At 37.4% G+C, this 11,864-nt stretch overlaps 2 protein-coding genes across 2 annotated transcripts; both read left to right on the forward strand.

The window, feature by feature from the left end:
- The first annotated feature begins 3,872 nt into the window (after positions 1 to 3,872).
- LOC134814128 (guanine nucleotide-binding protein G(i) subunit alpha-2-like) lies at positions 3,873 to 8,019 on the forward strand. Its single transcript, XM_063822166.1, has one exon. The coding sequence runs from the start codon at positions 3,927 to 3,929 to the stop codon at positions 4,992 to 4,994; it is 1,068 nt and encodes a 355-aa protein (XP_063678236.1). The 5' UTR covers positions 3,873 to 3,926; the 3' UTR covers positions 4,995 to 8,019.
- On the forward strand, positions 6,847 to 8,019 carry LOC134814117 (guanine nucleotide-binding protein G(i) subunit alpha-2-like). The gene has a single exon (XM_063822155.1). It carries the CDS (start codon positions 6,847 to 6,849, stop codon positions 7,927 to 7,929), a length of 1,083 nt encoding a protein of 360 aa, XP_063678225.1. The 3' UTR covers positions 7,930 to 8,019.
- Positions 8,020 to 11,864: the final 3,845 nt, after the last annotated feature.

Here is an 11,864-nt window from a genome sequence, read left to right on the forward strand (position 1 = left end):
TTGAGGAGCATTACCCAGAGGCATTAGTCGGCACTAACGCCTTAAGATCTTTAATTACAATCAAATATAAATGTAGGCAGTACCCTTCAGTAAATCCACATGAACCGCGACCGCAGCGTAAACCACAATACTATACTATACTTCAGTCTCATTCAAAGCACACTGATCCGAGACAAAACCTAACAGAATTCCAACCGCTTTTACAGTGCTGTTTGTTTTCTTAAGTGTCTTTAAATGGAATAAGTGGAAAGACTCAAAATTTTAAAATAGCGAATTAAATTCAACTTACAAATGACTTTGACACTCACAGCTATAATTTTAATCATTGAATCAGTATTTTTATTTGTGCTCTGCGTAATGCATCACATGAATCAGTTTTTAATCTATTAACTTATTACACATTTGTGCTCTGCTTTAGCATCACTTGACTATTTTTAAAATTTATTTGTTCAGGCCACGACCTTATAGTCAGCCAATTGGCCATTGCTGAAATTGAATGTAATTTATTCAATTATCCTTTTCTCCATCTTGTATTCAAACTTACAAATGACTTTATTTTCTTCCTTCCAGTGAGACCTCTTGCTTTACAATTTTTTAAATTTCTTGAGCCTCGCGAAATTGACAGAACAAAATTTGCCAAACCACAAGCAATAATTTTCGTTGACACATTGCAATATTGATCTGGCCTTTCTTTAAATCTAATTACAGAAAGAAGGTATTTTAGTTCTGAGAATGGCATGCAACACAAATCTCTTACATACGACCTTATAAGTTCAATGCTAATTATATTACTGCATCTTGGCAGATGTTCTGAACACCTGTAACTTCAGCAGTATATGTTAGAGTACACAGGCATTAGAGTACACAGGCTGTAGAGTACACAGGCCAACCAGCGTTTTCTGGGTCTCCGTCGTGACCTCTTTTCGTAATCTGTTGTCTGGCATTCTAACAACTTGTCCGTACCACCGCAGTCTAACAGAACCGATGATCTGAGGGTTTCAATAGATTCAACAGCAGTGCAGTACACCTGCGAACTTCATCATTCGTTTCCAGGAGGACAAAGTTTTTTTTTCGCAGGCCATACAGATGATTTCATCTCCTTCCCCAAATGCCTAGCCTCAACCCTAGGCTTCTCTTAAACTTCTCACCAACTTTTCATACAATCTTCTCGTTATTCTCCTCTAGCAAATTAAACACCATTATGTTTCTGCTTAGCTTAGTGATCCCTGTTTGTATGGGTTTCTGAACTGTTTTTGAAAGCTCCTTTGTGAAATCTTGGCTTAATAACCTTGCTTGAGTTGTTTAGCGAGCACATCCTTATATTACTATTATTCATCATATCCTCTAGTTTTCCGTCCTATACTTGATAACGTCTGCACTGTTTAGCAATTCACTGATAAATGTCATCTTGCTTGATCTTTGCAAAATTATATCGTCGGAAACAGTCAGCATTACAATAATTGATATGTGCAATGTATTTTGTCTACAAACAAGGTAGAATATATGGCACAGCTACGGTAATCATATCAGTTCACAAGTGTAGCCACGCAACAAAAAACTGAATACAAGAAAACAACAATTTCAAGAAAACAACAGAATACAAATGGGAAGAAATGTTTTTCTTAAATTAATTGGTAATATGCAGCTTACCACAGTAGTGTTGCTGAAGATATTGAAGAATTAGAAGTTTGGGAAAGTATTTGGCTTTTACAATTTAATCCTGCCAAGTGCAAAGTATTGCATATTAATTTTAACAACAATCCTAATTTAAATTATAAGGTTAATGGTATAGAACTTGAAGTATCTGCACAGGAAAAAGATTTGGGGGTTATTACCCATAGCTCCCTGCTTTGGAACAAACAGATCAAAGCATGTATTGCTAAGGCAAATCATATGATTTGTTGGATTGTAAGGAATTTAGTTATTAGAGAAAAGGTTGTTATGATTGCTATATTTAAAGCTTTAATAAGACCTCATCTTAAGTATTGTGTCCAATTGTGGAATCCACCTGCGGCTCATGGAAGTTGGGGGACTGTTTTGGAGCTGGAGAGCGTCCAGAGGCGGTTTACCCGTCTGATTGATGAGGTGGGTACTCTTCCTTACAGCCGTAGACTGGAAATCCTCAATTTGACAACGCTGGCAGAGCAGCGAATACGTGGGGACCTTATTGAAGCTTTTAAGGTAATTAATGGTATGACTGATTATGGTTCAGACTTGTTCAGACCAAGCAGATCAGGTCTTAATCTGGTTTCATCCAATAGATGTAGTAAAAGTGTGACAAAGGTCAAGAATATCCAGAAGTCCTTTCTCCCGGAGCGAGTTCTTCCATATTGGAACAAACTCCCTCCGGACGTCAAGATCTCTGTGACAGTTTTAGGTTTTAAAATTAAATTAGAAGGATATAAGATAGATATGATTTCTAAAAGTATTACAAATGATTGCTTTATTTGGAATGTTTCTAATGAAGTTTTAGTAAGAATTGAGGGAGCCAGTTATGTCAGTAATAAAGAGAAACATAACAATTATCTTTGGTTCCATCCTTATGTGGCAAAGAAGCGTTTTATAAATCTTTATTCCACTGGAAAGTTTTTAAAATAGGATAATGTTTTTGATAAAATTGTTTTTAAATATTGTATTTGATAAATAATTAATGTTGATGGGGAAATATTTATTATATATTTTTTCACATAGTGCGATGATATTTTGTAGACATGTGTGATGATGTGATGTCATAAATTTTACTTTACTTTTTACTTTTTACACAGTGTCTTTTTGGCATTGAGCTTCAGTCTAGCATAAGAACTGTAGTGAGGGATTAGGTTTGTGGATTACTGCAGCCCATCCTCTGTATTATCCATCACTGCCATTTCATCGGCATAATCAATGTCCATCACAACTTTTTCTCTATAACTTCTCACCAACTTTTCGTATGATCCTCTTGTTATTGTCTTCTAGCAAATTAAACACCATAATTGTCCTCTTCTCCTCTAGCTACTGTCTTCTAATAGAATACAAAATAAGCTCCTCTTAAATACTCTTCACATCTAGAAATAATTGTTTAACTAGTTACAAATCTTATAAATATAATATCTATCAAAATTACATCAATTTGAACAACACGAACATATAATTATTAATTTTGTGTAATTTGTCATGTCATGGAATTATAGATAAGATTTCTGCTTTCGTTTGTTGCCCCATGAGCTATAAGTGTTGTGCATGAAAATCAAAAACTGAGTTTCCTTTTTGTGAAATGATACCCAATTGATATAGGTAGTATCCCTTTTCTGTGATATGAAGTAATTGAGCTTCTTTTCCCATACCTCCACTGTTTGATACCCTTAAAGGAGTGAAGAATGAAGATTGCCTTTTTAACCTTTTCTCTTCCTTGTGCTTCTCGAATGCAGCATCAATGTTTTACTTGTTTCATGCGTGTATAGCTTCCAGGATGAAATAAGTATCAACAAAGAAGTCCTGTGATATGCTGATAAGGCCTTTTTATTCAAGATGTCAATATGCTTAGTGATTGCAGGCTTAAGAGTTGCCTTTTGCTGTTTCAGCTTCTGGTTGTTTAAAATGTCGTTTAAAAACTTGATTTTCAAGAAAACAACAAATTTTGTTGGGAGAATAAGCAAAATTTGGAACTTAAATTTCAGTGCAAGTGTGCAAAAATTGTGCACAGTATTAACATTACAATGTATTATCTTTCCAAGACTCTTAACGATGAATCTGTTCACTTTAACATGCAATAATGGTAATAATAACAATGAATATATATGGGTTTAATGATTAAATGATGATGATAACTTCATTTGCACCCATCTTGATTTTATTTTCTGTATTTTCAAATGATAACCCATATCTCACAGGTAATGGGTAATGCGGGAAGACTGAGAAAAGCCAAATAATAAAGTTACAAGTCCACAATGGGATGTTGTGGGGGTAACGACACAGCAGAAAAAGAGCGCAGTAAGCAGCTTGACAAGCAACTCAAAGAAGATGCTGAAAAGTCGGCGAGAGAAGTTAAGCTGCTGCTATTGGGGGCTGGAGAGTCTGGCAAATCAACTGTTGTGAAGCAGATGACTATCATCCATAAGTCAGGATACAACGAGGAGAGTCGAAAGAAGTATATAAATGTTATCCTCAATAACGCTCTTGTGTCACTCAGCAACATTCTACAAGCTATGAACTCTATAACGCCTCATGTTGAATTTGCCAACTCAGAACGGAAACCTGATGGTGAAAAGCTCTTATCCTATGAGCTGTTGGATACAACGGCAACTCAACTCCCTGATGGTGCACCTGAGGTCATGAAGGCTTTGTGGGCTGATGGGGGTGTTCAGGCGTGCTTCCAGCGCTCCAATGAGTACCAACTCATGGATTCAGCAAAATACTACCTAGATGCTTTGGATAGGATCTGTGAAACTAACTTTATTCCTGATGAGCAAGATGTGTTAAGATGCAGAGTGCAAACAACTGGTATTGTCGAAGAAAATTTCTCTCACAAGGATCTACATTTCCGCATGTTTGATGTTGGTGGTCAAAGATCTGAAAGAAGAAAGTGGATCCATTGCTTTGAAGGAGTAACTGCTATCATCTTTTGTGCATCACTCAGTGCCTATGATTTGGTCCTGGCTGAAGATGATGCAACAAACAGGATGCACGAAAGTATGAAGCTCTTTGACTCAATATGTAATAACAAATGGTTTACGGATACATCAATTATCCTTTTCCTGAATAAGAAAGATCTCTTCGAGGAGAAAATAACCAGGTCTTCTCTAAAGATATGCTTCCCTGAGTATAATGGTGCTGACGAATATGCAGAGGCTGCTCAGTACATTCAAGGTAAATTCGAAGTCCTCAACAGAACCGAAGACAAAGAAATCTACACACATTTCACCTGTGCTACCGACACCGGTAACATCCAGTTCGTCTTTGACGCAGTAACGGATGTCATCATCAAGAATAACCTGAAAGACTGTGGACTGTTTTAAAATGTGTTCTTTGTAGGTAAGCGTTTTATTATTAGGGCTATAGGGCTAAGATACCATCGACTGCTTAGTTTTGAATTTAATTAACCCTAGTAATAATGATAATACTCTACGTTTGATTCCCAAATCCAATTTGTAAAAACAACTACCTGAACATAAAAACTCTGAAATCTGGCTCCAAACATTTAAGTTTGTGTTTAAAAGATCTTGCTATCATTCAAGTTGGCAGGGCTATTATTGATTGAACTCGAATAATGTTTGTAACTTAACGTTGACCCTTAGCACTAAAAGTGCTTGGACCTCAGCAGCAATCTTAAATGTAAGGTTCCAGACCATTAAAAATGCTCAAGGTACAGTATCGTCAACTTGCATTGGTTTGAAATACGCTTAATATGTGTGTTTGCCATTGGCTTACTTGTAGCATATGGCTTTTTCAAGTTTCTTGTCTGTGCTGGACATATTTATTAACAGGTAATATAATAATTGTATAGATGCATGAAAATCACGTTTAGATATTAGAATTATTCTATGACAGATTGTTTGATCAATTTTTGCTAACATTTCGGATTACTGGTGTGTCATCTTTCAGCAGATGGCACAATCTTTAAAGACGAGCTGTTTTACAGGTATTTAACATATGAATCTTAGAAGCTAAAGAGAAAAATACTTGTTTCTTAGCTCTGATGTGGTTGAGGGCTCAATTAATTAATTAATTGTATCATTTTGATGCAGTCAATTAGTCAATTGTGGCAGCTAATAGTAGATTTCTATAAGATTGGTGGTAGAACTTGTTACAGGCAAGTGAAAACTGTTTTTCTTAAAGCTCTTATTACTACTCAATACAGAAAACTGACCAGATGAATTGCTTTTCAAATTCCTATTAACATACTTACCCTCCCAGGAAAGTTTGAACAATTGTTGCCTAGTTTCGGAAAGTTGCTGGGCTGGTTAAATGAACAAAATTTTCAAATTACAAAAAACAATTAACTCTCATAATTTCGCTCATTCACTTCACTTTCATCCATCTTATAATGATACTTTGCTGAGCAGTCTTTGCTGAGTGCTGAGTTCTTGCTATTTGTCGCACACCGGCACAAAACTATACACAATTATATTCAACCATATATTTATTCAATCATTTGAAGTATATATTTATCCTACTTATATCATAGCATTCACTCACCACCACTTAAACGAATGCTTTTATTTGTAATAATGCTGTTTTTATATATTTGACTAAATCCCTATGCCTACCGACCACACTATAAGGACAACGTCTGTTTGTCTATCCAGACTTTAACTTTAAAGTATGTGTCATGCTTTTTAGTTTTGTAATATAACGTTGTGTCGATTGTTTAATATGTGTGTTATGGAATTAATCGTTTAGTTCAACTGCCAATGTAGTTGAAATCCTCGGGGATCTGTAATAAATAGGAACATCTGAGATTGTGTACAATATTATGTGCTTCAAATTGAACTCTATATTTTAACCTTGAGGGTTTCTCGTTTTACTAACCAAAATACTTTGATCAATCAAAATGACTCCAAATGATTTAATCTAGGATGTTGCCAGACCTTGGATATGTAATATTAAGTCATTTTTGCCTAAGGTAAGCACACGTAAATAAGTATCAATGTGATTTTCATTTCAGTTCTAATCCAACTTTTTTAGCTCAAATGCACGTGCTGCAAAAACTTTAATTTGAACTGACTAAGCTGCTCCTTTGTAAGTTAAGTAAGTAAGTAAGTAACCGTTTCCCCAAGGCTGGCAACAGATATTACTATTGCATGATCTGAACCGCTGTACCTTTCGTTTTAGGTGGAATGTCTGTGATGTTGTTGAAGTGACTTGTTTATGGGTTGTACAGCATCTGCCCTTGAGGGGGTTGACAAAAATGCCGTAGAGCGTAGCAAAGCTCTTGATAGACAGCTCAAGTTTGATGGAGAACGAGCAGCCCGAGAAGTCAAACTGCTTCTCCTTGGAGCTGGAGAATCAGGCAAATCTACCATCGTCAAACAGATGACCATCATCCATAAGTCAGGCTACAACGACGAGGAACGCAGATACTACATCCCGATCATCCACGACAACACTCTTAATTCCATATGCAGCATTATTCAGGCATTGGGCACCATCAGCCCTTATATTGAGATAAAGGATTCTGGAAGGGCAGCAGATGCAGTAACTGTTTTGAAATATAGAGATGAAATCGAGGGAGAGGAAGTTAAGTTAACTGAGGAAATTCAAGACTGCATTAAACGCCTTTGGACTAACGAGAACATACAAGAATGCTTCGGGAGGTCGAATGAGTACCAATTGAATGACTCAGCTCAGTATTATCTTGATGACATTGACAGAATATGCGATTCGGACTATCTGCCAAATGAACAAGATGTTTTAAGGTCTAGGGTTCGTACAACAGGTATTGTCGAACAGAAGTTCAGCCACAAAGGCCTTCAGTTTTGCATGTTTGATGTTGGTGGGCAGAGGTCTGAGCGAAGGAAATGGATCCACTGCTTTGAGGGTGTTACTGCTATCATATTTTGTGCCTCTTTGAGTGCCTACGACTTGAAGCTTGTTGAAGATGAAGGCATGAACAGGATGCACGAAAGCATGAAGCTGTTTGATTCCATCTGCAATAACAAGTGGTTTACTGACACTTCCATCATTCTTTTCCTAAACAAGATGGATTTATTCGAAGCTAAGATAACCAAGTATCCCCTAAGTCGATGTTTTCCGGAGTACCAAGGCGCCAACACGTACGGTGAAGCTGCCCAATATATTCAGCTCAAGTTTGAAGCTCTGAATAGAAAAGATGGAAAGGAAATCTACACACATTTCACCTGTGCAACCGACACCGGTAACATCCAGTTCGTCTTTGACGCAGTAACGGATGTCATCATCAAGAATAATCTAAAAGACTGTGGACTGTTTTAATGTTAATAGTTCACCTAGCAAAGTTTATATCGTCCTTACTTTTTATCTGCGATTTGAGCATATTTATTCTTTTTATTTATAATCGATTATCGTACTTAACAAAGCACTAATCATAGACATATTCTAATTACACGGTCATTCTGCTTTTACCTACATCATATTCTAGGGTAAAAAATTCTATCTATAGCTATTACTCATAAAATCCATCTCAATTCTTCCAATCATGATGGGAAAACTTTCTCTAATCTTTGAAGCACCATGCTATCCGCTATCAAGCAAACCGAGAAGCTTATAGCTAAAACGCTACCCATTTATTGCCAATATAATATAATAATCTTAATAATAATATAATCACGATTTTACCCTTCCTGATTTTTTAATCGGTTTTTAATCCAGCTTAAAATACACCAATCACAACCTTCTAAAATGATTAAAACAGCACATGAATCAAAATGTGTTATTCATGTTATTCTAAAGCCGGGCAACAAGAAGATTCAAACTTTCTATGTACGTGTTTTTCACCACAACATTCCGATAGAACTTCAACTATCGTACACTATTCGTTCAGCAGCACCCTGTTCAAAACCCCTTGATCAGTTTTCTGTAGCCGGTAACAGGATGATTTTGTTAAACTGTGTCGTACCGAGGACGAGAGGAGTCCCGACGCGAGTGTGCGGAGAGCGGGTGTTTGTAGCGCAGGTTCGGGCCCCCTTCTCCGGGGCGCAAGGACCTGTGCTATTGGGCCACAAACACTCGTGCAATGCACTCTCATTGTGCGTATATGCTGGCCATCCTCCTTTGTGCCGTTACAAAGCGCGAGAGCTCGGGTTTAATCAGGGATTCAGGTATTCTTTTGATCAAAGGATTGTGTGGTAACTTCAGTTGTCGATTTTATTATCATTTGACCATATTTGGAGTGAAGTACATCATTGGATACAACAAGTTCTCAATCCAGTTTTTATGATGACATACTCCGTACCTTTTTACTCTAACTTTATATTAATATAGCCTTTAAAACGTAAGTATTCTCATATATATGTCGGGTATTAGCCTACTTTCTCTGTTAATGATGTATTTAGTTGTGCCCACACACACGCACACACACACACACACACACACACACACACACACACACACACACACACACACACACACACACACACACACACACACACACACACACACACACACACACACACACACACACACACACACACACACACACACACACACACACACACACACACACACACACACACACACACACACACACACACACACACACACACACACACACACACACACACACACACACACACACACACACACACACACACACACACAAACGAAGTGAACACACACACATCTACAGACAAAACACACCCGCTCATTAAATCACAACCAATTGACCTGTTGTAGGCGTGCATGTATGCTGACCTGTGTCCATATATCTCAGTACACGCACAGAGTGTATTAAACCTCTACACCCACTACTGATCTCCATTATCTGTGACAGGTGATATTTTTGGGTGGCTTCCCTCCCAACATCATGTCTGATAAACAATTGAGCGTCGTCAGCTACACTTTAGTAGTACACCAGGACGTAACTTTCTTATTATTGGATACCGGATAAAGGTGGTGGACGGGTCCGTTCCGAGTCTTAAGCTCCCCCAGATCTTCTGTATTTTTCTTTTTTCAATGAGAGAGTTGACGAGAGTTCCCCCAACTTTGAAGCCAAAACATCACAGCATGATTTAGTATTATATTTTAGCATGCACGTTTAGACTTAGATTTAAGATATATCTTATTTGTTTAAAGGAGGCAGTTTTTCTGATGCGGTCAGAGGGTTTATCAGATCCAGTTTAAAGATTCTGAATTTGTAATTTTGTTGTAAAACAGTGCTCAAGAGATCTGATTAACTTACGGCGGGTGTTCTGGCGTCCCTTGAAGCTAATGTGGGGATTAACCTCCCTGGGGCAGCAGAGGCTTTGGGACGCAGGGGGACACTCACGATATCTCACCGGTTGATGACGAAAAATGTTCCCTCGTTTAAATTATTGACTAGAGTTAACTTCCGCTATGATAGGAAAAATGAGGTAAACTTTTAGTTGATGGTTGTGGGTCGCCTCCAGATTTACTTTGCTACAATTCAGCTGTATTATTTTGATGTCAAAATTTACTCTTTACTTTGGTTAGTCTTAAGAGTAATTGACATATATTGCCTTTAGTTACTTGATGATTACTATTTCTTTTATATAGGAAAAAGTACGTAGAGAGAATTATTATAACAACATATGATTTACATGGCTGGATTTCGATGTAATAACGGAAAGGATGTTTCCTCAAATAGGCGAGGCGGCGAGGTTTGCCAACCCTCTTTACTCATCATGGGCCCAGCAGAAGTTGGGAGTCCCCAGTTGAACCTTGTCCATGTAGACTTAGTTCAACTTTGTGATTCTCCCTTCCAATGCTGAGATGTGAAATGGGGCTGGCTTTCTTCCCGTCTCAATGTGAAACTGACATTGGGTTGTGTTTCAAGCTATTTCACCCAATTGATATAACTTCATTTAACCGTTAATAACGGTGTGATTTATTGTATGATTTCTTTAAACTTGCAGTTTTCCTTGAGAGTTTCGAGCTGCGATTTGAGTTCGGTGTCAGCTTTTTGATTTAATTTTAAGAGTTTCGTTCAAAACGTTATCACAAAATGTAATATACAGTTTCGTAAAACGTGATACTATCCTTTAAAAACAGAATTATCAAAACTTCTTCAAAAACTTTTCTCAGTTTGGAGCAAATTAACGTTACGTTTATTTGTCAACGTTAGTGTTATATATTATTGATGTATTACCCGTGTGTTGTGGCTTCCGGGGGAATGTGTCAACGTCGCGAGGATGACTTTAAGATGTAGTTACAAAAATGCAGGGCTCGTTATTCGACGGATCTGTCCTCACCAGGCCACACACTGCTGACTATGCAGGGCTTCTCTCCCTGCTAGGGAGGGTGATGATAACTTACATTGAATACATAATGTGTGGAGTGTACTGAGGAGAGAGAGAGAGAGAGCTTTTCATTCTGCTCACCTTCTACTATCGTGCACTGAGAGAGAGAGAGCTTTTCATTCCAATCTCCGACATTCTCCAACGTCACACACATGAAAACTCATGGAATGGATTTTCAATTCTTTTCCAGAGAACACCACGCACACAATGTCACACACAGCGTCAAACAACGCACACGAAACACCCAGTGTCTCTGTCTCACACATATGTTTCTAGTAATTCTTTTGTATAATCATGATTATACTATAGCCGTAGTTTCTTCTTCTGAACACGATCATCTTCACAGTACTTTTGTTGTGAAGGTCACGTGGTTTAGCTTTTTCTTTTGTGAGACAACTGAAGTTTCCCCACAATCAAGCTAGGCAGGTAATATAGACATGGGAAGAAACATGAAGGTGTGTAATTATCTTACACATATGTTACATATTGTGTAATATATGCACATAATGGTGGGGGGAGGTATAAGGTAGGAAGGTTCAGCAAAAAAGACGCCCTCTTGTTTTCAGGCGTGGAGTAATTGATTTGATTGACATTTAAACCTTATACCATAATATGATATATCATTACAATAATAGTTGTGAGAACCACGTGCGAGACAATGCTTTTGTCATTTTGATATATTGATTGTTTACTTATTTGAGAATCTACAACTACGTATAATTCAAATTTAGCTACATGCAGCAACGATGTGTAATGATGAAATTTTGGTGCACCGATTTTGTTATTAAGTTTTTGAAGTTGCTCTTCTAAAAACTTTCATCTCGATTTTGTTTATTTTTGTAATTGTATTTGAGATCGGCATTTAAGTTAATGATATATTTGGTTTTCCCTTAAGCTGTGCAATAGAGCAAGCGTAATCTTTCTGAGTGAAAA

This window comes from Bolinopsis microptera, chromosome 1 (assembly GCF_026151205.1).
Source record: "Bolinopsis microptera isolate Bmic1 chromosome 1, MBARI_Bmic_1.0, whole genome shotgun sequence".
NCBI lineage: Eukaryota > Metazoa > Ctenophora > Tentaculata > Lobata > Bolinopsidae > Bolinopsis > Bolinopsis microptera.

What these genes read in the sequence shown, in the direction of transcription:
- LOC134814128 (XM_063822166.1), top strand. Translation starts at nt 3,927, where the DNA reads ATGGGATGTTGTGGGGGTAACGACACAGCAGAAAAAGAGCGCAGTAAG.
- LOC134814117 (XM_063822155.1), top strand. Translation starts at nt 6,847, where the DNA reads ATGGGTTGTACAGCATCTGCCCTTGAGGGGGTTGACAAAAATGCCGTA.